Source organism: Mobula hypostoma, chromosome 15, assembly GCF_963921235.1.
Source record: "Mobula hypostoma chromosome 15, sMobHyp1.1, whole genome shotgun sequence".
Taxonomy (NCBI): Eukaryota; Metazoa; Chordata; class Chondrichthyes; order Myliobatiformes; family Myliobatidae; genus Mobula; species Mobula hypostoma.
The window spans coordinates 68714875-68739271 of record NC_086111.1 but is presented as its reverse complement, the minus strand read 5'-3'; the positions used below and the strand labels follow the sequence as shown (position 1 = coordinate 68739271).

The window sequence follows — 24397 nt, the reverse complement described above, 5'->3', positions numbered from 1 at the left end:
AACATTTATACATGCAACAGGGATTGGGACAGACACAGGAGGGACTCACCCGCTCGGACCTCTTCATTCTCCAAGATGACCCGGTTGTAGATGAAGCGAATGTACTTGGAGGGATTAGGAGTCCGAGCTCCTTCTCTCCCGAGCAGGTGAAGGATTCGAGTGGCAAGCACAGTGAACTCACAGTCCTCAATGAATTCACAGAGATGCGCCAGGCCTGTCTCCTTGCTCTCGGGGTTGTCCTCGATGATGCAGATGATGCATTCCACAATGGCACGCTTGTACTCAAACCCACCCTGAGTGAAGGGGGAGGAAGAAACAGGTTAGAATACACATGCAGTCTGGGATTCCCACTGCTCACAAGTCTAAAAGGAAGTCACAGCAGCTGGGAGCTTCGTGGATACTGCCTCATCTAGTTACATTTTCAGTTAATTTACTTAGTTGAGCTAATTTGAGATAAATAAATGAATCCGAATCTAATTTAGGCAGGGCTGCACAGGGAGACAGATTTCGTATTTGTAAGACTGCTTCAACATTGCTAAACCATATGTGCAAAATAAGAAATAAACTGAAATATCGTTTAAAATACTGGAATCAATATAGTTAAGAACATAAAAGATTCACTTGGCCCATCATGACAGTGCCATCCTTTCAATTGGAGATATTCATCCTAATCTCATTTACCCATTATGATTCTTTCTCAGCCTCATGAGGGTGTATATTAAATTCCTCAGTGACTATTTTAAATAATTTTAAATTCCTTTTAAACCAGAAAAGAGAAAAATTCCATTTAATACTAACAGTGCCTGCCATCAGATGAGGCAATTTTCATCTTGAAGGACTTATTAACTTCTTATAAACACAAGAGATTCTGCAGATGCTGGAAATTCAGAACTGCAAATATTTTTCACTCTTATTTACTTCCTTCAACCACTTTTCCCTCAAGTTCCTTGAAAATAGGCCAAACACCAGCATATCAGCAGCCTTCTGCCAACATTGCTTTGCTCAAGGCACAGGATGCAAAAGCAATGAACTGATATATTCCAATTTCTTCCCTCATCTGCAAGATTCTCCAATTTTGGCAACACTTTCCACACAAGCTAGAGATAGCTAGATTGAGATCAGGAACTTTAAAGAACAAAAATCATATAAATGGCTGGGGCTACATTCCCAATGCACAACAGCCTTGCCTTTTCCCACAATGACATTACAACAAAATGTTTTTGTGAAAGATGTCCCCCACCCACCCAAAAAAAACCCACTTCATCTCTATAAAGTAATGGTTCAACTGGAGTATGCACTGAGTGGTCACTTTATTAGGCACACCTAATGCAAATATCTAATCAGCCAAGCATGTGGCGGCAACTCAATGCTTTAAAACATGCAGGCATGGTCAAGAAGTTCAGCTGTTTTTCAGAGCAAACATCTGAATGGGGAAGAAATATGATCCAAGTGACTTTGACTGGAATGATTGTTGGTGTAAGTATCTCAGAAATAGTTGATCTGAGATTTTCACACACAACAGTCTCTAGAGTGTATAGGGAATGGTGTCAAAAACAGTGTGGGGCAGTTCTGTGGGGGAAACACCTTGTTAACGCCAGTAGCGTGTAAAAGAGCATCTCTGAATACACAAACGATGGAGGGGTACGGTAGCAGAAGACGGTGAACATACTCAGTGGCCAGTTAATTAGGTACAGGGCGATGTGGCACTGTATCCAGGCTGGAGTCAGTGCTGCTCTCCAGTGTTCGCTCAGCAGAAGACAAGTTATATTGTGATCGACTGCCGACTTCTGTGGCATTCATGGACTAAAGAGTCCGAGCTATTTTTTGCATGGCTGTATTTTACTGATGTCTTACATGTGCTTGCTATCTTGTATGTAGCATGTGTGCTTTGTGCTGTGTGTGATATTTGGTACTGTGTTTTACACCTTGGCCCAGGAGTAACGCTGTCTCATTTGGCTGTATTCATGGGTATCCATACATGGTTGACTGACAAACAAATGGAATTGAAGTAGCCACTGAGTGTAATATAGGGCAAATGATGTTCCTGGGCTTGTAATGAGGCCTGAAGTAAAGGCACATGTTTGAATCCTGCAACAGCCCAGGAGAATTTACACTCAGTGGTTACTTTAATAGGTACACTTTACTGGCTATAGAGTGTATAGTGCCCCACCACCCAAGTTATAAAAAAATGCCAAATCTGTAAAAGATGATGCAAAAAAAAAACTACAATGTTCCTAGATACAATTCTCTTTGGTTGCATTACAGATGAAAGTTAGGTTTAGGCCCCAGCAGCAGAGATGATTGTCAGCTGGTGCGTTCAGGATGACATCCCCAAATAAAGAGAAATGGTTTCAATCAGAAGAGTCAAAAGAGCACAGATCAAAGGTAACTGACAAAAAAAAACATAACAAATGTACCTGCAGATAGCAATGATTAAGAACTCTGCCTGAGAATGCTGCAAGAATAGTTTCCAATGTAGCCTTCTAGAAGTAGGCAAAATTTGTATAACTAAAAAGGGATAAAGATGTCTACAGAAAGCAACAAGGACTTGAGTGGGTAAGCATGACTTTTCTGATAGAAATTCCATAAAAACCAATATGCAAATTGTACAAAAATCTTAAATCTCACATTAATGTTAAATAGAATGATATCAAATTTGATGAGAAAAGGAGAGAAACTTTACATTAGTAGGACCATTGGCACTCAAGAGATATCAAAAGACAAAGGTTAATATTAATGCAAGTGTCACAGATGAACCTACTCCTCCACTTATATAATCCTGGCAATGATTAATGTAAAGGATCCTGGGGCTGCAATGCAAGATGGGCAAGACCAATTTTTACTGACAGTGTGCTGCTGTAATCTAGAAAACACTGTTACAAGAAAAGAAGTTGTAGGGTCAGACAGATGCAGCATGGAAGGCACCCATTCAACATGTCTTGCCTGTACCTATCAATTTGCCGATAAACATTAATCCCACTTTCCTGCACTTATGGTCATAGAACACTACAGAGTAGGAACAGGCTCTTCGGCCCATCTGGTATGTGCTGAACTGTTATTCTCCCTGGACCCATCGTCCCACACCTAGTCCATAGTCCTCTATACCTCTCCCACCCATGTACCTATCCAAACTTCAGTTAAGTGTTGTAGTCAAACTCACATCCACCATTTCAACTGGCAGCTCGCTCCGCATTTGTATCATCTTTTGAGTGAAGTTCCTAACCTATGACCTCTAGTTCCAGCCTCAGAGTAAACACAATCAGGCTATTATCATTATCCATACCCCTCATAATTTGGTAGATCTCTATCAAATCTCTCTTCATTCTCCTATGCTCCAGAGAACGAAGGCCCTATTCAACCTTGCCCCATAACTCAGGTCCTCAAGTCACACCAACATCCTCGACTCACTTGGCCCTACCTTCAGCTATTCCTTTCATCTAACTTTGTGCTCACAGCGTCTTCCCTGAAGTACCAAACATGGATTGGGTGACTGCTTCATACAGCATCTCTCTTCAGTCTTGGAATGGTCTGTCACTTTAATTCTTTATCCCACTTGATCTCTCAATCTTCACCCCGCAACTCCCCATACCATACCAACAAAATCCAACGTCTCAGATTTAAATACCAGCTTTGAGCTTTTCAGATAACCAAATATGCTTCTCTTTTTGTACAATTAAGATTAGGGACAGCAAATTGTGGGCCGGTGGCTTAGCAACACTTGAAGTCTGTCCCCAGCAAAATCCTCACGATTTAATTTGATGCAAATAACACATTTTACTGTATATTTCAATGTACATATGACAAATAAAGCTAAGTTGAAGCTTTCAACTGTGCAGTTCTTACAGATGTAAAAATTTCTGCTTGAGTTGCTTCTTCTCCCTGTCTGCCTGAACGTGGTCTGCACCCATTCACAGATATTCCCTCTGTTCACTTTACTGCAATTTAAAAACTCGTTTGTTTACTTTACCCATTCTGATGAAGGGTCAATGATCTGAAACCTCAACCCTGGCTCCCCCCTCTGGATGCTGCCTGACCTGCTGCAGTTCTAACAGTACACAATACCAGTTAGGTACCAGCTTCAATTCTGTGTATACTTGTTTTCTTCAGATTAGAGAAGGTTCAGGGAAGTGCCGATGAAGGGTTTCAAACCGAAACATCGACTGATTATTCCCCTCCACAGGTGCTGCCTGACCCACTGAGTTCTTCCAGCATTGTCAAAGAAGCTCAGGAGAGACGTCACTGAAATTCACGGAATGGAGGGGCCCAAATAGAACATATACGAAGCATCTAACTCCCTTTAAAAAAAAGAGGGCACAGATTTAAAATAAATGATAGAAGAACAGAATGAGGAAATATCTTTCACCCAGAGGATGGTGAGCATCTGCAACTCACTGCCTTTAACAGGTGGTGGAAGGGAGAAACCTCATCACGTTTAAACAGTACCTGGATGTCGACTTGCCGGGCCACAGACCCAGTGCAGGACAAGGTTGGGTCACTTTTGCCAAACAATACATGGACTAAATAAACAACACATTTAGCTGGGCTCTTATCTAAGCAATTAGATATATTTTTTAATAAATTCACCCCAGAATGAGGGTGCTGCTGGCAAGAGTAACACCGTTGGTTGCCTTTGAAAAGGTGATAACGAGTCACCTTGAGATTGGAGTCCTTCTGGTGGAGGTATTTTCGTAACGCTGTTTCATCATTGCTGGGCCTCCCAATGGACTTTGGCTCAGCAATAATGAAGCAGCAGTGATTTATTTCCAAGTCACAGTGGTGCACGACTTGGAAGGGGACTTGCTAGTAATGGCAAAAGCAGGCACCTGCTACCCTTGACTAAACTGTAGAGGTTGTCAGATGTGTTAGGTAGCAAAGAATTTATTTATAAGTTTATTTTTTTATTGCGATATAGTGCAGCACAGGGCTTTCCAGCCTTTCAAGCTGCACCACCAGCAGCCCACAATTTAACCCTAGCCTAATCACAGGACAAATTATAATGATCAATTAACCTACTGTGGACTGTGGGAGGAAATTAGAGTAGCTGGGGAAAACCCACGCATTCCATGGGGAGGACATACAATGTCAGAATTGAAGTCCGAACTCCGATGCCCTGAGCCATAATACGTAATACTGTACTACCATTGTGCCCAACAGCTGACAGGTCACTACGCTGCATTTTGTTAATGGCATACACTATGTCTACAACACACCGACTGTGCAAAGAATGAATGCTTATGGTGGCAAGAACCATTGAGTATATTTACAAGGAGTGCTGCCACAAAAAAGCAGCATCCATCATCAAGGTCCCGTCATCCAGAATATGCCTTCTTTTCACTACTACTGTTCTATTGGACAGGAGGTACAGGAGCTTTAAGATCCCACACTACCAAGTTCAGGAACAGTTGTTATCCTACAACCAACAGGCTCCTGAACCAGAATGGATAACTTCACTCACCTCAACTCGGAACTAATTCTACAACCTACAGACTCACTTTCAAGGACTCTTTACAACTCATGTTCTCAGACTTATTTTTCTTATTTGCACCAATTTGTCTTCTTTTGGACACTGGCAGTTTGTCAGTACATTTATGTATAATTTTTCATAAATCTGATTGCATTTCAGTATTTTGCTGTAAATGCCTGCAAGAAAATGAATCTCAAGCTAGTATATGGTAACATATACACACTTTGATGATAGTTTTACTTTGCCTTTGATTTTTTAAATAAATTCACAGATGGGCTGCAGTAATTTACGGGGCATTCACCTCACAGAGCATTCTATGAGCTGCACTCAACCAAGCTAGTAAGAAGTATTCATCATCCCCTTGATTAGTGCCTTGTAAGTGATGGGGTTAGAGTTAGCTAGTACCACTCAAAAGATACAAAACCCTTGACCATCAGACCATTATATATAGGAGAATTAGGCCATTCAGCCCATTGAGTCTGCTCTGCCATTCCATTATAGCTGATTTATTATCTCTGTCAGCCCCATTCTTCTGCCTACTAATGATGCCCTTAACTAATCAAGAACCTATTAATCTCCACTTTAAATATACCCAAAGACTTGGCCTCCTGTAGCAATGAATTCCACAGATTCACCAAACCCTTGCCCAAACAAAATCTTCCTCGTCTATGTTCTAACTTCTCTTGTAGTCAGTGTTTGCGTGTTGCTACAGTTAAGCTTCTGATTACTGGTGACTCCAAGATATTGGCAGTTAGGGACCAGGCAATGGTAATGAAACACAAGGATAATGTTTACCCTTCCTTCAGATGCTGCCTGACCTGCTGAGTTCCTCCAGCATTTTGTCTGTGTTTCTCCAGAATCCAGTTTACTATCACTGACACAATAAATTGTGAAATGTTTTGTTTTATAGAAGTAGTACAGTACAATAAATTAAAAATACTATACAATAAGAAATACCAAAATAAATAAGTACAAAATGAAAACAAAATAGTGAGTTAGTGTTCATAGACCATTCAGAAACCTGATAGCAGAGGGGAAGAAGCTGTGTAATGCCAAGGAAGGTGACTTTTATTGGACATGTAGGAAGAAGCACAAACTCTCCCAACAATAAACAGACTCCTAATCTTAAACTGCAAGTTAAAACTTATAGCTGTTAAAATGCTTTGCCTCAAAAGGTGGGATGTTTCACATTAATGTACCTCTTCTCGCAGCATGGTGAACAGGAAGTTCATCATCACAGAGTGCTTCCGTGGGTACTTCTGACACAGAGCGCTGATGGCCTGGACCACCACCACCTACACAAGAATCAAGAAAACAGCAAACACCAGATTAGGGAAGACTAAATTCAAACATCGCTATTTCCTTTCAATTAGAATTTTAAAATTAAAACAATTAGAAACAGCACAAGCACAAAATACAATAATGGAAGAAACAGGTGATTAAAAATAGAAATTGCCTGTAGGAGCCATATATCTGTTCTTTATCTGCATTGTATTCTGTGTTGTGCTAATCAAGATTCAACAGCCCACAACAAAACTTTATTCTGGTATGATGTACTGAAATGTCAAGTGCTTATTCTCTCCATAGAGTTTGCTTGACTTGCTGAACTCCTCCAGCACTGTAGGTGTGCCACTTGTATACTAAATGGTATGTGAATATTACACAAGGAACAACAAAAACAGGGAAAAGGCACCGCACTGTCTCATGAATGTGCATCAAGGAAGAACTGGGCTTGCTTACCTTGAACTCATCTGAAATTTCCGACATGAAAGAGGAGATCTGCTTCATGAGACGGTCGATGCTGCTCTCACTTCCCGTTTTCAGCAAGGTGGTGATGGCAAGTGTGGCAATGCTGCGGTTCGAGTCGGTCACTAGGTTTTCCAGGTCCAGATTGCATGCAGTCACAGCTGAAGGGTGCTTCATTGCCACCTGAAAATAAGTGTCGTGGACCTGTTAAAATCATTTGACTTGATAGAGGTGTACATGATAAGAGACATAGATCTGAGTGGATAGCCAGAGATTTTCTCCCAGGGCAGAAAAGGTTAACACAAGGGGGCATAATTTTAAGGTGATTGGTGGAAAGATGGCCAGATCTAAGTTTGTTTAAAACACAGATTGCAGCCAATGACGGCAGTTGAGGCAGATACATTAGGAACATACAAAACCATAAGACCGTAAGATATAGGAGCAGAAGTAGACCATTCAGCCCATCGAGTCTGCTCCACCATTCAATCATGGGCTGATCCAGTTCTCCCTGTCATTCCACTCCCCTGCTTTCACCCCATACCTTTTGACACCCTGGTTAATCAAGAATCCATCTGACTCTGCCATAAATGCACCCAATGACTTGGCCTCCTCCGCTGATCGTGGCAACAAATTCCACAGATTTACCACCCTCTGACTAAAGTAATTTCTCTGCATCTCTGTTCTAAATCATCGTCCTTCAATCCTGAAGCCGTGCCCTCTTGCCCTAGAATCCCTACCATGGAAATAACTTTGCCATATCTAATGTGTTCAGGCCTTTCAACATTTAGTATACCTCTATGAGATCCCCCCTCATTCTCCTGAACTTCAGGGAATACAGCCCAAGAGCAACCAGACAATCCTCATATGGTAACCCTTTCATTCCTGGAATCATTCTCATGTATCTTCTCTGAACCCTCTCCAATGTTAGTATATCCTTTCTAAAAATAAGGAGCCCAAAACTGCACACAATACTCCTAAGTGTGGTCTCACGAGTGCGTTATAGAGCCTCAACATCACATCCCTGCTCTTATATTCTATACCTCTAGAAATGAATGCCAACACTGCATTCACCTTCTTCACCACTGACTCAACCTGGAGGTTAACTTTTAGGGTACCCTGCACAAGGACTCCCAAGTCCCTTTGCATCTCTGCATTTGGAATTCTCTCATCTAAATAATAGTCTGCCTGTTTATTTCTTCCATTAAAGTGCATAACCATACACTTTCCAACATTGTATTTCATTTGCCACTCCTTTGCCCATTCCCCTAAACTACTTAAGTCTCTCTGCAGGCTCTCTTGGAGACATGAATGAATGAAAAATGGAGGACTACGTAGAAGGAAAGGGCTGGATTGTTCTTAGACTAGGTTAATAAGATCATGGGCCGAAGGGCCTATTCTGTGCTCTATGTTCATTCACTTCACTTCCAAGTTTACAGTACTGTAAATTTTCTTCTCCGAGATGAGAAGTCATCCACATACTTAAAAGACTACAAAGGTATACAGCCACTGGAAACAGCACCATTTTAACATTTTGACTGAACTTCTAGATTACATTCACATTCCCCCTTTGATCTTATATCTTATCCCTTACTGACCCGAAATCTGTCCCCATCTTGAATAATCCCAAAATCTGAGAATCCACAGATCTTAAGGGTGGAGGGAAATCTTAAACATTCACAATGCTTCAAATCAAAGCATTTCTCGTAACAGCTTGATTCTGCCTGGTTCCACTCACTGCTCTGCAACATTTACTCAGCTGTGCTGAACTGAAGATATGGCCAGCTCCGGCTTTGTGTCTGTGGACCTGCAGTGTTTACTCGACTCTGCGATAAGCTGAGGTTATGGCCTGCTCCAGCTGCAGTGATGCATGGCTTTGTGCCTTGTGTAAAACTTCAGCTCTGAATGCCACTTGCTTACTTTTATTGTTTGTACGGTTTATTTTCTATGTGCAGTAGGTGCTTGAGGGCCTTCTTTTTTGTTAAAAAAAGGGTTGTTTTGGGGTTTCTTTGTTTTGTGGATGCCTGTAAGGAATCGAACCCAAAGGTTGTATAATATATACATACTTTGATAATAAGTGTATTTTGAACATTGAAAAGGCAAAAGCTGAATCACTTCTGGGATCTGAATGGTGCTGACAAAGTCTGTATTTATTTAACTGACCTCTCAAGGTGAAATGGTGAGTGACTTCCATGAATTGCTGTAGTGCATTTGGTACATATACGTTCAGAGCCATTGATATGGGAGCTCCGAGATTTAACCCTTGTAATAACGAACGACTGGTGCTACATATCCAAGGCAAGTCAGTGTGCAACTTTGGAGGCGAAGCTGCTGACGGAAGGCATTTCCATGCTTCAAACCTGATAAATGGTCTGGGCCCAAAACTTTGACTGTTTATTCCTCTTCATTAGATACCGCCTAACTTGCTGTGTTTCTCCAGCATTTTATGTGTTGCTCAAGGTTTCCAGTATCTGCCAAATCTTGTGTTTTATGAATTGGTGCATCTACTATATAAATTTATTAATGTTGGTTGCAAGAGTATGAGATGAGTCTCAAGACATTTCTTCTGACTGGAGAATTAAAGTTTTTTTTGGGTCTACATGTCAGATTCACCGAAGAAATGAAATCACTCCTCATTCTTTTAGGCACTTGAGAATAAAGGCCTATTCTACTTGGCCTCTTTAACAACAGCTTTAAATGGAGTGCTTTACTTCTTTAGCTAGAGGATGATGAATGTGTAGAATTCAATGCCACAGACAGCTATGGAGGCAAAGTCATTGGGTATATTTAAAGCAGAGGTTGATAAATTTTTGATTAGTAAGAGTGTCAAAGATTACAAGAAGGTAGGAGAATGGTGTTGAGAAGTAAAATAAAATCAGCTATAATTTAATTGTGGAGCAGTCACGATGGGCTGAATGGCTGAATACTGCTCCTAAGTCTTACGGTCTTAGACAGATCAGAAGTTGAGAATTTAGTCAGTTTGTGGACCTGATACAGGGAAGAAGACGGACATCATCACTAGTCACCTGAAACCTGCAGTTGCCAGAACTAAGTTGAAGCAGTTGCTATTTAATGTTTTGCTTAGTACAAATTAGTGTATTTAACAGCTAATTTTAAACATAGAATGGACAAGTTTCTCACTTAACAGAGGTGATTGAACGGAATTTGGCCACAGTCAGCAATACCTCAAGGAACACACAAAACAGGTTGAATGTGCTGCTCCTAAAGGTGGATTCATCTTTGATTATATCTGCTGCACCTTTCTGCATGCATCTTGGTCAACGTTAGAACTATCTCCGTGCTTCAAAAACTCATTCATTGTTGCAGAGTTCTTTAGAATTTCATAAGTTTGCAAATAAAAGCTATTTAAATCCAGATTCTTTGCTTGAAAAGGATGCAGTGCAGAGCAATCAGGCTTCAGAATATCATTTTATGCTATTCAGCATTCTGCATTGAGCACCTGCAAAGGGTTACAATGTAGGAGGACAGTCGCCACAGTGTACTTCATTGCTACAGCAATCCAGAACTAATCTCATGGTCACGCTCTTTCCCTGCATCATCAAATGTTTATATACTCTTCTCATAAAAGATGCAATACTTTCTGCTTCAATTATTCTCTGTGGGAAACCATTCAGTGCTCCAACAATCTGTACAGAATTTGTACTGAGTGTATGTACCAGGCTGCGATAAGTTTTCAAACACCACTGATTCCAAAGCTAAAGAAATAATTTATCACACCCTGTATCTGAAATCTCTTGTTAAGTCACCTGTGCTCTACAACTGGAGCTTTCAATCCCTGGTATCATCAGTCAAAGTTTTATTGGAAAAATACTAAACTCTAGCATCACGCTTTGACCTTCCTCTTACCTTGTTGAGCGTCCTCACTGCGGCATATCGCAGGGCTGCCTTGGGTGAACTACAGAACAACTGGAGGACTGTAGGGAGAAACAGTGGCAAAAGTCATAAAATTGACAACAATCCCACATTTTCATCCCTCCCCGTTGTTGCTCCTTTCCACACCTAGTGCTGCATCGGGCAGCAACTTTGCCGTGTCTTTAGCATTTTGTCTGATTTTTTACAAGGCTGAGTTGCTAACTCGATGCTCAACCCAGCATGGAATGGATAGTATGCAAGGAACCGGCCAGATTCGAACCCAGTACCACTCGCCTTGAAGACCAGTGCGAACAGCACTACACCAATGGCCAGCTATTGTTCCCCGTCCCCCCACCCAAAATAGAAGTCTTCATATATTGATCAGATTAACTTTAACTTTATCCTATAATGCTTGGTGGGGTGCAGAGTTCATAATCATCCCATTCTCCTAATGAAGACAGATGATTCATAAAGAAAATGTAAATTTAGAGTCAATGCCACAAAACATCAAATTTCATGTCATATAACAAGACAGGGATAACAAACCTGATTCTGATTCATTTAGATTACCAATCCATGTCAAATCAGCGAATCCACAAGTCTGGCAGAGGCTGAAGTCTTGGGTTAAAGGGCTATGTATGTGCATGGATGGGACTGTATGTGTGTGGGTGGGAGAGGGGAACAGGGTTTATTTTGCTGTTGACAGGAATTCTGCAGATGCTGGAAATTCAAGCAACACACATAAAAGTTGCTGGTGAACGCAGCAGGCCAGGCAGCATCTCTAGGTCTAGGAAGAGGTGCAGTCGAAGGGTCTCGGCCTGAAACGTCGACTGCACCTCTTCCTAGAGATGCTGCCTGGCCTGCTGCGTTCACCAGCAACTTTTATGTGTGTTGCTTGTTTTGCTGTTGTTTGTTACTTGTTGTGTTCTGCCAAGTATTGTGAGCATGCTATTTTGGCACTGGAATGTGGCAACACTTGCGGGCTGCTAGCAGCACATCCTCGGGTGTGTTGGTTGTTAACACAAATGACACCTTTCACTGTTCGTTTCAATGTACGTGTGATAAATAATTTGAATCTGAAATCAGAGGTATTTGGTCCAACTCTTCCAATGCTGACAAGACTATCCGAGCTAGTCCCACCTGGGTTGTGGCAGGGAGTTCAGTAGTCTTATGACCTGAGGAAATAAAGCAGTTTCCCATCGTGACAATTCTTGTCCTAATGCTACGGTACCTTCTGCCTGATGGTAGGGGGTGAAAGAGATGGTTGGACAAATGTGACAATTCCAAGGGCCCTGCGTATGCAGCATTTCTCACAGATATCTCTAATGGATGGAAGGGTGTTGCCAATAATCCTCTCAACAGCCCTCACAATCCTTTGTATGGACTTGCAGTCAAATATTTTGTAATTCCCGTACCAGACGGCAATGCAGCTAGTCAGAACACTCTCGATGAGGCTCTGGTACAAATTGGTTAAAATGTGTGTTGGGGGCACGGGGGGGGGGGGGAGAGACTCACTCGCCACATCTCTTCAGGAAGTGGAGATACTGCAGAGCTTCCTTAACCAAAGAGATGGTGTTGAAGAACCGGGCGAGATCGTCAGTTACATGCACTCCCAGAAACTTTGTACTGCTAATTCTTTACATGGAGCAGCTGGTCTACAGAGGAGTGGTCAGCCTGCACCTTCCTAAAGTCACAATCATCTCTTTGGTCTTGTCCACATTGTGACTCAAGTTGCTGTGCTCACACTGCTCCAACTCCTCTCTGTATGCAGTCTCATTGACGTCGTTGAGGAGGTCAACCACAATGGTGTCACTGGTGAATTTGATGATTTGGTTTGAACAGAAGCTAGCAGTTCAGTCATACATCAGCAGCGTGAACAGCACTGGGCTGAGCACAGGCCTGGGAATTGGCAGTGTGCTCAGCGTGATAGAATTAGAGATGTTTCCCCAAGCATGGACTAATTGGGGCCTTTCTGTCAAGATGTCCAGGGATCCAGTTACAGAGAGAGGTGTTGAGGCCCAGTGAAGACAGTTTACCCTCAAGCTTCTGAGGGACGATTATATTAAATACTGAGCTGAAGTCAATTAAAGCAGTATCATGGCATATGAGGCACCATTTTCCACATGGGACAGGACAGAGTGGAGTGCATAGGCTATGGCATCATCACTGGATCTGATTTCAGCGATGAGCAAACTGGAAAGGGTCCGATGTAGCAGGAAGATGGGATTTAATGTAATTTATAAACAGCTGCTCCAAGCACTTCATTATTGTTGAGGTCAGTGCCACTGGATGGTAGTCATTGAGACAGGCTACTGTCACCCTCTTGGGCACTGGAATGATAGTGAACACCTTGGAGCTTGAGGGTACAGTGGATGCCAGTTAAAGCCTCAGTTCAGCCCCTCAGCACCCAACGAAGTATGCTTTCAGGCCCTGCAGCTTTACATAGATTAACCCTAGCTGGGGTCTTCCTCACATCAGCTACAGCTAGACAGAGAGCCCGCTCCTTGGGGGCTTCCTCACTGGTACATCATCTTCATGCAAGTTATAAAACCAGGTTAGTCTGCAGTTCATTGGATTGAGCTACTCATTTATAAATAATGGATCATTCTCCTCCGTGACACCTGGACCACATTCCTGCAGCCCATTCACAAGCCTGAAAAACCTTTGCCTGCCAACTCACCTCCCCAAACTCGACATACCCTCCACACCTTTTGTTCCTACATTTTTACCTCAGAATCCCTTCCCAAAATCTCATCCAATTTCTCCCAATTATCCAACATCACCTCTAGCATTAATTCCTTAAATTATATCCTGCAAAATAGATTAATTAGATTTAATTTATAACATGTATGTCCAAACATATAGAGAAATGTGCCATTTGCATTATCAACTTGACACAATCTGAGGATGTGCTGGGGACAGTCCGCAAGTCTCGCCACACATTCCAGCGCCAACAGCTTGCCTATAATATTCAGCAGTCTACACAGATCAAACAGAACAACCCATTTCCAACTTCCCTCCGAAGCCACCACCCACTACAACCCCAAGGAGCAACTGCCTCCAGGCCTCCAACCTCCAAACCACGGCCTCAGACATCAGGACTCCCTCACCAGCTTGGGGCACTTGACCTATAAATATCATTAGGAATTCTACTACAATAATGTCAATATGAGCAATTACACTTCTTTCAGAGTGCCTGGCTCTAAGACAGGGATTCCAACCAGGGCTTAATATTGGTCCATGGCACTAAAAAGGTTGTGAATCCCTGATTTAGGAGATGATAGAGAGGTCCAAGCCCTGGAATTTGAAATGGTGGCGAAGTGGGGAAGGTGGGCTGCTTTTAGTGGGATCTGATCTGGTGCTTCATTTCATAACAGTGAATCTTCTTTTTAATTATTCTTTCACATAGGCCAATATTTAATGATGACTTAATATTTAATTAAGGTTAATTGCCCTTGAACCAACTACCTTGTGAATTTATTTGAGACAGCTAAGAGTGCTGGCGTTGTATATAGATCAGAATGGGCAAAGGCACAGATTTTCTCCCCCTAAAGGCCATTAAAGAACCACATGAGTCATTACAATAAGTGTTCCAGTCACTATTATTGAGCTATTTTTATTCCGGTTTATTTAAATCGACCAAATTAAACTTCTCCAGATGCCATGTTGGGATTTGTCCTCCTGTGTCTGAATCGTAAGCACAAGCCTCTGGATTGTGAGCTCATTAATTAAAACTGATAAGAACACATCAACCTGAGTAAGAGAAAATTCTTTAAATATGACTCATCCCTTTACATATTATTTATTCAAGCCATTTCTCTTTGCTTTCACACACTTACCAGAGACAGCAGGTGCCAGTTCTTTGGCTGTACAGTTTGGCAGATTGACAATGGCAGAGGCTGCTTCATAAACCACCATCTCGTGTTTGTTCCTCATGCAGTTTTCAATGAAGTCAAACAGAGGGCTGTCACGGCTGAGAGAACAACAGAAAAACCTATTACCACCCTGCAGCTTTTGCAAACTTGTCAGTCACTAGTCAATCCTTCTAAAAGGCATGTTTGGAGTTTGGGATCGAAACTCTTCTGTACAGTACAAAGTGGAACACTGAACATGATTGAGCGTTTTTAAAAAAAAGCCTCAAAATGAAAATGCAGCACTGGCGTGTCCCACTTGTACTCCAGTTGAAGATTTACTGAACCCTCTGTTTCTAAACTGGAAATGGCAGTGTGCTTCCTCACAGATAGAACAAGTGCAAAGCTGTGATCGGAGTTAACCAGAACCATGTCACAATCCAGGGAATCCCCCGTAAAATGTAGGAGCAGAATTAGACCATTTGGTCCAATAAATCTGCTCTGCCTTTCTATCATAGCTGATTTATGTTCAACTCCATTTCCCTGTCTTCTCTCCGTAGCCTTTGACACCCTTATTAATTGCTACGCTACCATGTCCGCACTACGGTAGCGTAGCAGCTTGCATGACACTATTACAGCTTGGTGTGTCAGAATTCGGAGTTAATTTCAACGTCCTCTATAAGGAAGTTTTACGTTCTTCCCGTGAGCACATGGGTTTCCGCCGGGTGCTCTTGTTTCCTCCCACATTCCAAAGACATACCAGTTAGTAGATCAATTGGTCACTGTAAATTGTCCTGTGATTAGGGTAGGGTTAAATAGGTGGGTTGCTGGGCGGCATGGCTCATTGGGCTAGAAGGGCCTGTTCCGTGCAACATCTCCAAATAAAAATAGTCATAGTCATACTTTATTGATCCCGGGGGAAATTGGTTTTCGTTACAATTGCACCATAAATAATTAAATAGTAATAAAACCATAAATAATTAAATAGTAATATGTAAATTATGCCAGGAAATAAGTCCAAGACCAGCCTATTGGCTCAGGGTGTCTGACCCTCCAAGGGAGGAGTTGTAAAGTTTGATGGCCACAGGCAGGAATGACTTCCTATGACGCTCTGTGTTGCATCTCAACCTATCAAGAGCCTATTAACCTCTGCTTCAAACACACACACAATCTCCTCAGCCCTCTGTGGCAGCTAAATTCTACAGATTCACCACTCTCTGGCTAAAAATATTCCTCCATCTAAACGGACGTCCTAAACACCCACACTCAATGATACAGGAACAGCTTCTTCCCTTTTGCCATCGGATTACCGAACGGCCCTTCACCTGACCTCTATCTTTGGCACTATTCTTCTGGTCTATAGTAATTCTATATCTTTACACTGTACTACTGCCGCAAAACAACACTTTCACGTTATCCAAGTCAGTGCTAATAAATCTGACTCTGAATTATGAATGTGACATACGTTGTGATATTTGTTGTTTTGCAGCAGCAGTACAGTGCAGTACATCAAATGTATTACAAATTACAAAAATACATATTTATATAAAGAAACAAATGAATAGTGCAAAAAGAGAGCAAAAAAAGTGAGGCAGTGTTCATGGATTAATTCTCCATTCAGAAATCTGAAGGGGGAGGGGAAGGAGCAGTCCAAAAATGTTGAGTGTGTGTATATTCGGACTCCTGTACCGTGTGTGTTGGAGATGCTTAACGACCAGTGCCACATGTTTGCCTTTTGAAGATGTCCTCAATGGTGGTGAGGCTAGTGCCCACGATGGAGCTGGCTGAGCATACGATCTCTGATTCATCCTTTGCCAATGGAACAAATACGTACTACTTCAATAAACACAGACAGTAACTAAAATATTTTCCAGTTTACACATTGGTTATGATGATGCTGAATTTAACACTGACGTAAACACTAAACAAATCTCAGTTCTACCTGGCAAAATAGCTAAACTAACTCATTAGTTCTTTGGTTAATGTTCAAACAAGAATTGGCTTTTAACACATACTCAAAATAATTTATCATTTTCTGTTTTCTCAAAATCTGACAGGTTTGAAGCTCCCTGCACTGTACTCTATCATGGCAGTAGGCCAGATATCAAACCGTGAACCAGTGTTCTACATATGCCTCTTAAATGGTATATTTAATGGCTGAGGTACATACAGACACAGATTTAAAATGGAGGGGGGAGGGAGGGGCATACTTTTTATTTATTTTATTTATTGAGATACAGCGTGAAATAGGCCCTTACAGACATGCTATCCAGCAACCCCCGATTTAATCATAGCCTAACCACGGGACAATTTACAATAACCAATTCACTTACCAACCGGTACGTATTTGGACTGTGGGAGGAAACCGGAGCAAGCCCACGTGGCCACGGGGAGAATGCACCAGCTCCTACAGGCAGCAGTGGGAATTGAACCCTGGTTGTCTGTACTGTAAAGTGTTGTACTAACGGCTACACTATTGTACCACCCTTAACAATGAAGTCACCATGGCATTGCCCTCTGACAACATTAGAACCTTTTTTGCCCGTAGGTCACAACATAGATTGGAAAAATGCTAGTTGGATTCACAGCAAATCTGCTCTTCCAAGTATCTTTATAAATGATCAAGTCTGTTTTGAAAAGATAAATCATTGAATAATGAGGGAAAAACAGATTGCTGAGGACACTTGCTGTGCATCCTAAGGGATCTTGGATAACAGGTTGGATGAGGAATTCAGAGCTATAAATTTTGTACAGGATCCAACTACTCCCTTTGGAAGCTGTGGTCACATCATTAAGTGATTTAGCTTCCACACAGCAGTCAGAAGCTTGATTCATGTTAAACAAGGACCTAGCCCAAGATAACTATTTCTTCACTTTGTGTCACTCTCACGATCGCAAACACAATTTCTCCACAAAAAAAATGTTCTTCTCCTTTTCTTAATTTTCTTTCTCACCTCCTCAAAGGCGCCAACTCTTTGCTGACATATGTTCCCACGGTTGCCAGGCCCCCCTCTTGTTCCTTAACGGAACACAGCATGTGTGAACCTTGACAGTCAGTGGAAGATATTTAAATGTGGAGTGGCTTCATTGCCACACTAACCAGAAGTTATTCCTGAATAGAAATCAGGTGTGGGAAGACCGGCTGGATTTTCACTGAGGCACTGAGTTGGAGTGCAGTGGGATTTTTAACAACTGACAAACATCCAACCCAAGGTCCATCTTGGCTCCAGGTTCAAACACTATGAATAAATGTAGTGCAGATACTGTTCCTACACTTAGCTGCTGTCCCCACTACTTTCCCTGCTGATTGATTTTAGAGAAAAAACACATTTCCCTAAGACCAAAGGACATAGAGTAGAATTAGGCCATTCAGCCCATTGTGTACGCTCTGCCATTTTACCATGGCTTATCCCAGATCACATTCAACCCCATACGCCTGCCCTCTCACCATACCCTTCGATGCCCCAACCAATCAGGAATCTATCAATTTTGGCTTTGAATATACCCACGGACTTTGCCTCCACCACAATTTATGGCAGAGCATTTCACAGATTCACCACTCTTTGGCTAAAAAAGGTTTCTCCTTACTTCTGTTCTGAAAGGTCACCCCTCAGTTTTGAAGCTGTGCCTTCTAGTTCTGGATACCCCATCACAGGAAACATGCTCTCCACATCCACCTCATCTAGTCCTTTCAACATTCGGTAGGTTTCAATGATGTCCCCATGCATTCTTCTAAATTCCAGTCAGTAAAGGCCCAAAGCTGCCAAATACTCCTCACATGTTAACCCCTTCATTCCCAGAATTATCCTCGTGAACCTCCTCTGGATTCTCTCCAATAACAATACAACCTTTCTGAGATAAGGGGCCCAAAACAGTTGACAATACTCCAAGTGTGGCATGACTAGTGTCTTATAAAGCCTCAGCATTATCTCTTTGTTTTTATATTCTATTCCCCTTGAAATAAATGCCAACATTGCATTTCCCTTTTTTAACCACAGACTCAACCTGTGAATTAACCTTCTGGGAAGTTTGCATGAGGCCTCTCAAGTCCCTCTGCACCTCTGATGTTTGTACCTCCTCCCCATTTAGATAACAGTCTGTCCTGTTGTTCCTTTTATCAAAATATATTATCATACTTTTCCCACTGTATTCCATCTGCCACTTTCTTTGCCCATTCTTCCAACTTGTTTAAGCCCTGCTGCAAACACGTTGCTTCCTCAGCACTACCTACCTCTCCACCTATCTTCGTATCTTCCTTTGTCCACCCTGCTTGTTTCTTCCTCGAAGAATGCCAACAGATTTGTCAGTCAAGGTTTTCCTTGGCAGAAACCATGCTGACTTTTTTTTAAATCATTGGCCTCCGTGTACCCAGAAATCTCATCCTTAATAACAGACTCCAACACTCTCCCAACCACTGAGGTTAGGCTAACAGGCCTATAAGTTCCTCTCTTTTGCCTTCCTTCCTTCTTAAAGAGTGGAGTGACATTTGCAACATTCCAGTCCTCCACGACCCTGCCAAAAATAAAGTGATTCTTGAAAGATCATGACCAATACATCTTTTATCTCTTCAACAACCTCTTTCAAGACTGGGATACAAACCATCTGGTCTAGGTGACTTATTCACCTTAAGACTTCGAGTTTGCCTAACATTTTTTCCTTTGTAATAGCAATGGCTCACTCCTGCTCCAACACTCACTGACCTCTGTCACACTGCTAGCGTCTTCCACAGTGAAGACGGATGCAAAGTACTTATTAAGTTCATCTGCCATTTCTTTGTCCCCCATTACTACTTCATCAGCATCATTTTTCTGTGGTCCAATATCAACTACAACCTCCCTTTCTGAGTTATATAAAGAATAAGATCTTGCTATCCTACTTTATATTATTGGCTACTTTGCCCTCATATTTTATTTTTTCCCTTCTTAAAGCTTTTTAAAGTTGTTTTTTGTTGGATTTTTTAAAAGCTTCCCAATCATCCAACTTCCCACTCACTTCTGCTACCTAATATGCCCTTTCCTTAGCTTTTAAGCAGTTCTTAACTTACTTTGTCAGCCACGGTTGCCTACTCCTGCCATTTGAGAACAACTTCTTCTGTGAGACATAGTTATCCTGCACCTTGTGAACTATTCCCAAAAACTTCAGCCACCTCTGTTTGGCCGTAATCCCCGCCAGTATCCCCTTCCGATCCACGTAGGTAAGCTCCTCTTTCATGCCTCTGCAACTCCCTTTATTTCATTGCGATACTGATACATATGACTTCTGCTTCTTCCTCTCAAATTGCAGTATGCATTCAATCATATTATGACCACTGCCTTCTAAGGGTTCCTACAGTTAAGCTGACTAATAGATCTGGGTTATTACACAACACCCACTCTAAGATAGTCTTTCCCCTAGTAGGTTCAAGCACAAACTGCTCTAAAAAGCTATCTCATGGGCATTCAAGACATTACTCTTATTGCATGCTGTTTCCAGCTCCCTTTGCATCTCAACCTCACCTCTTGGCTACTGTTTGGAGGCCTATATATGATTCCCATAATGTTTTTTTTTTTAACCCTTGTAGTTTTTTAACTCCATCCACAAAGACTCTGACCTAAAGATGCAATTCCATCTCTTACCAACAGAGCTACACCACTGTCTGTGCCTTCCTGTTTGCCCTTTTGATACAAAGTATATCCTTTGATGTCAAACTCCCACCAATGACTTTCTTTCAGCCACAACTCAGTGATGCCCACAATGTCATACCCACCAATCGTTAATTGTGCCAAGTTTGTCCACCTTACTCTGAATGCTGCTTACACTTAAATTCATATCTGATGTACTGAAACAAATAAAGCAAACATTGATGATGAAGATCTTTTGGGGAGAAAGGATGGGGCAGGAAGGATGCCTTAGACAAAGGGGTGCAACCCTAACGATTTGAGCCAGTGCACAAATGAAAGAGAATGGAAGTATGAAACATTCTCCGATTAAAAGCAGTGAGATGTTAGCTTAGTCAATCATTTTAAGAGTACTTGTGTACACAAAATGACACAGTGCCAAGAAAGATGCAACTAGTTAACTTGCATGCATGCCTCAATGCCTCCCAGAACACACTTAAGAGGGAAGAATGCCAATTTATGATTTTAATGTACCACCATTTACATTTGTCATCTCCACCCATGCTCAAAGTAAATTATTAAAGTACATATGTCACCATATATAGTACTAACTTGATATTCATTTTCTTGTAGGCATTTTCAGGAAAATAAAATAGAATGGAATTTAAGAAAAACTATGCACAAAACAAAGACTGTCAAATATCCAATGTGCAGAAGATGACAAAATATGCAAGTAGTAGATAAATGCAATAATAATAAAAATAAGAAACAAGAGTCACCTGACTACACTACAGGACATTCATGATCATTTTGCATTTATATGAAACATGGAGTATTTGCAAGGAATAAGGGTGCTTTGAACTTCAGACCGCTGCTTTTAACTCTCACTCCTTCACAAGGTAAACATGGGGATGTGCAGAGAAGCACCCCCTCCATAGCGCTTGTTTATACTTCCAAAGAACCGCAACAATTGAAGACATGAGCCAACATTTTAAAGAAGATAACCCTCTACCTAATGCTGAAGGACACCTAGGCAATGAATGCTAGGTTTGTAAGTGAGGGCCAGACCACCAGAATTATCCTTCTGGGGAAAAAAAAAGATTGTGATTTTCAAACTGTCATTCAAGAGGCATATTGGAATGAGCCTGCCAATTCATTGCTGAATTGTAGGTAGTTTTGTCTAACACTGAACACCTTGTTCTCGATGAGAGGAATATTAAGAATGGGGAACTTCTACTACACGCAGCAGTTGAAGCAAATGGCATGGATGTATTTAGGCATAATTAGGTAAAAACAAAACAAAAAAAAGATATGATAGGATGAGATGAGGAGGCGTGGCAGACATTTATTGCGTTCTTATCAGAGGAAGGACATGTTGTCAATGGAGTAGCTCCAGAGGAAGTTCACAAGAATGACCACAGGAATGGAAGGGTTAACATATGAGGATCATTTGATGACCTTGTGCATGTACTCACTCGAGTTTAGAAATATGAGGGCTAGGAGGATTTCATTGAAATGTATCAAATATTAAAATACCCAGATGTAATGGAAGTGCAGAGGATGTTTCCAATAGTGGGAGATTCTAGGACCAGAGGACACAGCCTCACAATAGAAGGATGCCCCTCTAGAACAGCAATAAGGAGGAATTTCTTAAGCCAGAGGGTTGTAAATCTGTGGAACTCATTGCTACAGACCCGCTGCGAAGGCCATGTTATTTGGTATATTTAAAAAGGTTGATGGGTTCTTGATTAGTAAGGGCATCAAAGGTTATGGGGAGAAGGTGGGAGAATGGGTTCAAGAGGGAAAGTAAGTCCGCCATGTAATGATGGAGCAGACTCAATGGGCCAAAATGGCCTAATTCTGTTTTTATGTCTTCTGGTCTTAAGACTCTGCTATAATTATGTTGTATGACCTGCTCTAGGGCTGTACATTTTATCTATAGACATTGGCCTAAACACTTTTTAATTTAAATGAATATAGACCATAGAACCATAAGACACAGGATCAGAATTTGACCATTCAGCTCATTAAGTCTGCTCTGCCATTCCATTATGGCTGATTTATTATCCCTCTCAACCCCATTCTCCTGTTTTCTCCATGCAACCTTTATCACCCTGAGTAATCAAGAACCTACCAATTTTTGTTTTAAACACACGCAATGACTTGCCCTCCACAGTTCTTGATACCTATTAAGAGGCCAAGTCTCAGATACCTATTAATAGGGACAGATCAGTCAACCCCTCACACAGTTTTCCAGCATTAAGATCAAGGCTAATCTTACCTCACGATCACCTTCCAACACTTACCCCACCGTCCCAATACTTAAAAATCTCTCAATCTATGTCCTGAACATACTTAGCAAATATTACAAAACACTGCATGTTGAGGAGTCAAAAGACTCCTTTACTCATGAAATGGGAGTTACTTTTGAAACTAAGGTTTGGTAAGGCAAACCTTTAGACTGTATTCTTGCCATCTTCAATTGCTCACCATAAAGGCGGACAGTAAAAGAATATATATTTTCTTTATAAAGGAAGTGACTCTACTGAGCTCTCACCTGCTGTCATCCTCCTCCAGCAGTTTGGTCGCAACACGAATCATCATACAATAGGCAAATGGGGACTTCAGGCCCTGGCGTGAGAACTTGGTCACCATCTTGTTGACTGCGAGTCGGTCGTTTTTGCGGATGTGGTACAGCAGACCTAGAGCATGGTACTGAAAGGAAAAAAAAGAACTTGGACTTCTCATTTTTTCTCTCATCCTCTCAGACATGACAAGAGGCATTACAAGTTTCCTTTAATTGGCAAATACAGCAGCCCAATTCAGCACAGAATGATTTCTCCTACAAGTTACAGCCCCTACAAGTTACTGCTTTGAGTAGAGTCTGACGAAGAAAAATAGAGGGCTATGGGTAAGCCTAGTAATTTCTACGGTAGGGACATGTTTGGCACAACTATGTGGGCCAAAGGGCTTGTATTGTGCTGTAGGTTTTCTAAGTTTCCAAGGAAATATTCTCTCGTAACCGGTGAAAGTTCCCTGCTCATCTTCTGATGGTACCATTGGAATTCTTCCTCAAACAAGATCCATAACCAAAAATTGGCATTTCTGACTGTGCAGTGCAATCATAATGCAACATGTTGAAAGCATTCACAACTTTGTGGTTCGTAAATCTGGCAGAAACAAAGAATGTTGGGAATAGTGAAGGTGGAGTGCTGCAGGAGGGGTGAGAGGCACATGGCAGAGGAGTGCCAGTGACTGGGAGTGGTGCGGGTGCAGGAGACACCAGGCAAGGTCATTTGATTCCAAACAATTGGTCTATTGATCATTACAGAATGCCTCTCCAGTGCTTCCCACTCCTTCACCCTCTCCCTTCCCCTTTTCTCAACCATGATTCCCCTCTCCCTGCCCTCTTCCCACTTTCATCCACAATAGAAATCCATATCAGAATCAGGTTCATCATCACTCACATATATTATGAAATTTGTTTGTTTCTTTTGCAGCAGCAGTACAACACAATACATAAAATTACCACAGCACTGTGTAAAAGTCTTAGACACCCTGGCTAGACACATTTGCCCAGTACTCTACATCGAAACAAACAAGTGAAATGTGTCATTTGCATTAATAACCAACACACCCAAGGACGTCACCACACTTTGCATTGCCAACATAGCACGCCCACAGTGCTCAACTAAACAAGCAACAACAGCAAAGCAAGCCCCTTTCCCCCCCCCACTCACCTACACAGACAGTCCTCCATTCTCAAGTGACTGCAAATCTCTCTGTGCCCTTGCTAACTGGTGACCTGAACTGATCACAAGTTTTAAAGCAGCCAATTTACAGTGTTTTACAAACTTCTTTCTTTAGTG

General features: G+C 41.7%; 1 protein-coding gene across 2 annotated transcripts in view; it reads right to left on the bottom strand.

The window, feature by feature from the left end:
• The window catches only part of copg2 (COPI coat complex subunit gamma 2), a 107037-nt gene that overhangs the window by 24905 nt on the left and 57735 nt on the right, over positions 1-24397 (bottom strand). For both annotated transcript variants that reach the window (XM_063068228.1, XM_063068227.1), the window contains exons 9-14: positions 23086-23243; positions 14920-15053; positions 11075-11142; positions 7205-7393; positions 6664-6759; positions 50-293 (exon numbers count right to left, since the gene is read on the bottom strand). In XM_063068228.1, the coding sequence (XP_062924298.1) occupies positions 50-293; positions 6664-6759; positions 7205-7393; positions 11075-11142; positions 14920-15053; positions 23086-23243 (889 nt within the window). The remainder of the gene's footprint in view (positions 1-49; positions 294-6663; positions 6760-7204; positions 7394-11074; positions 11143-14919; positions 15054-23085; positions 23244-24397) is intronic.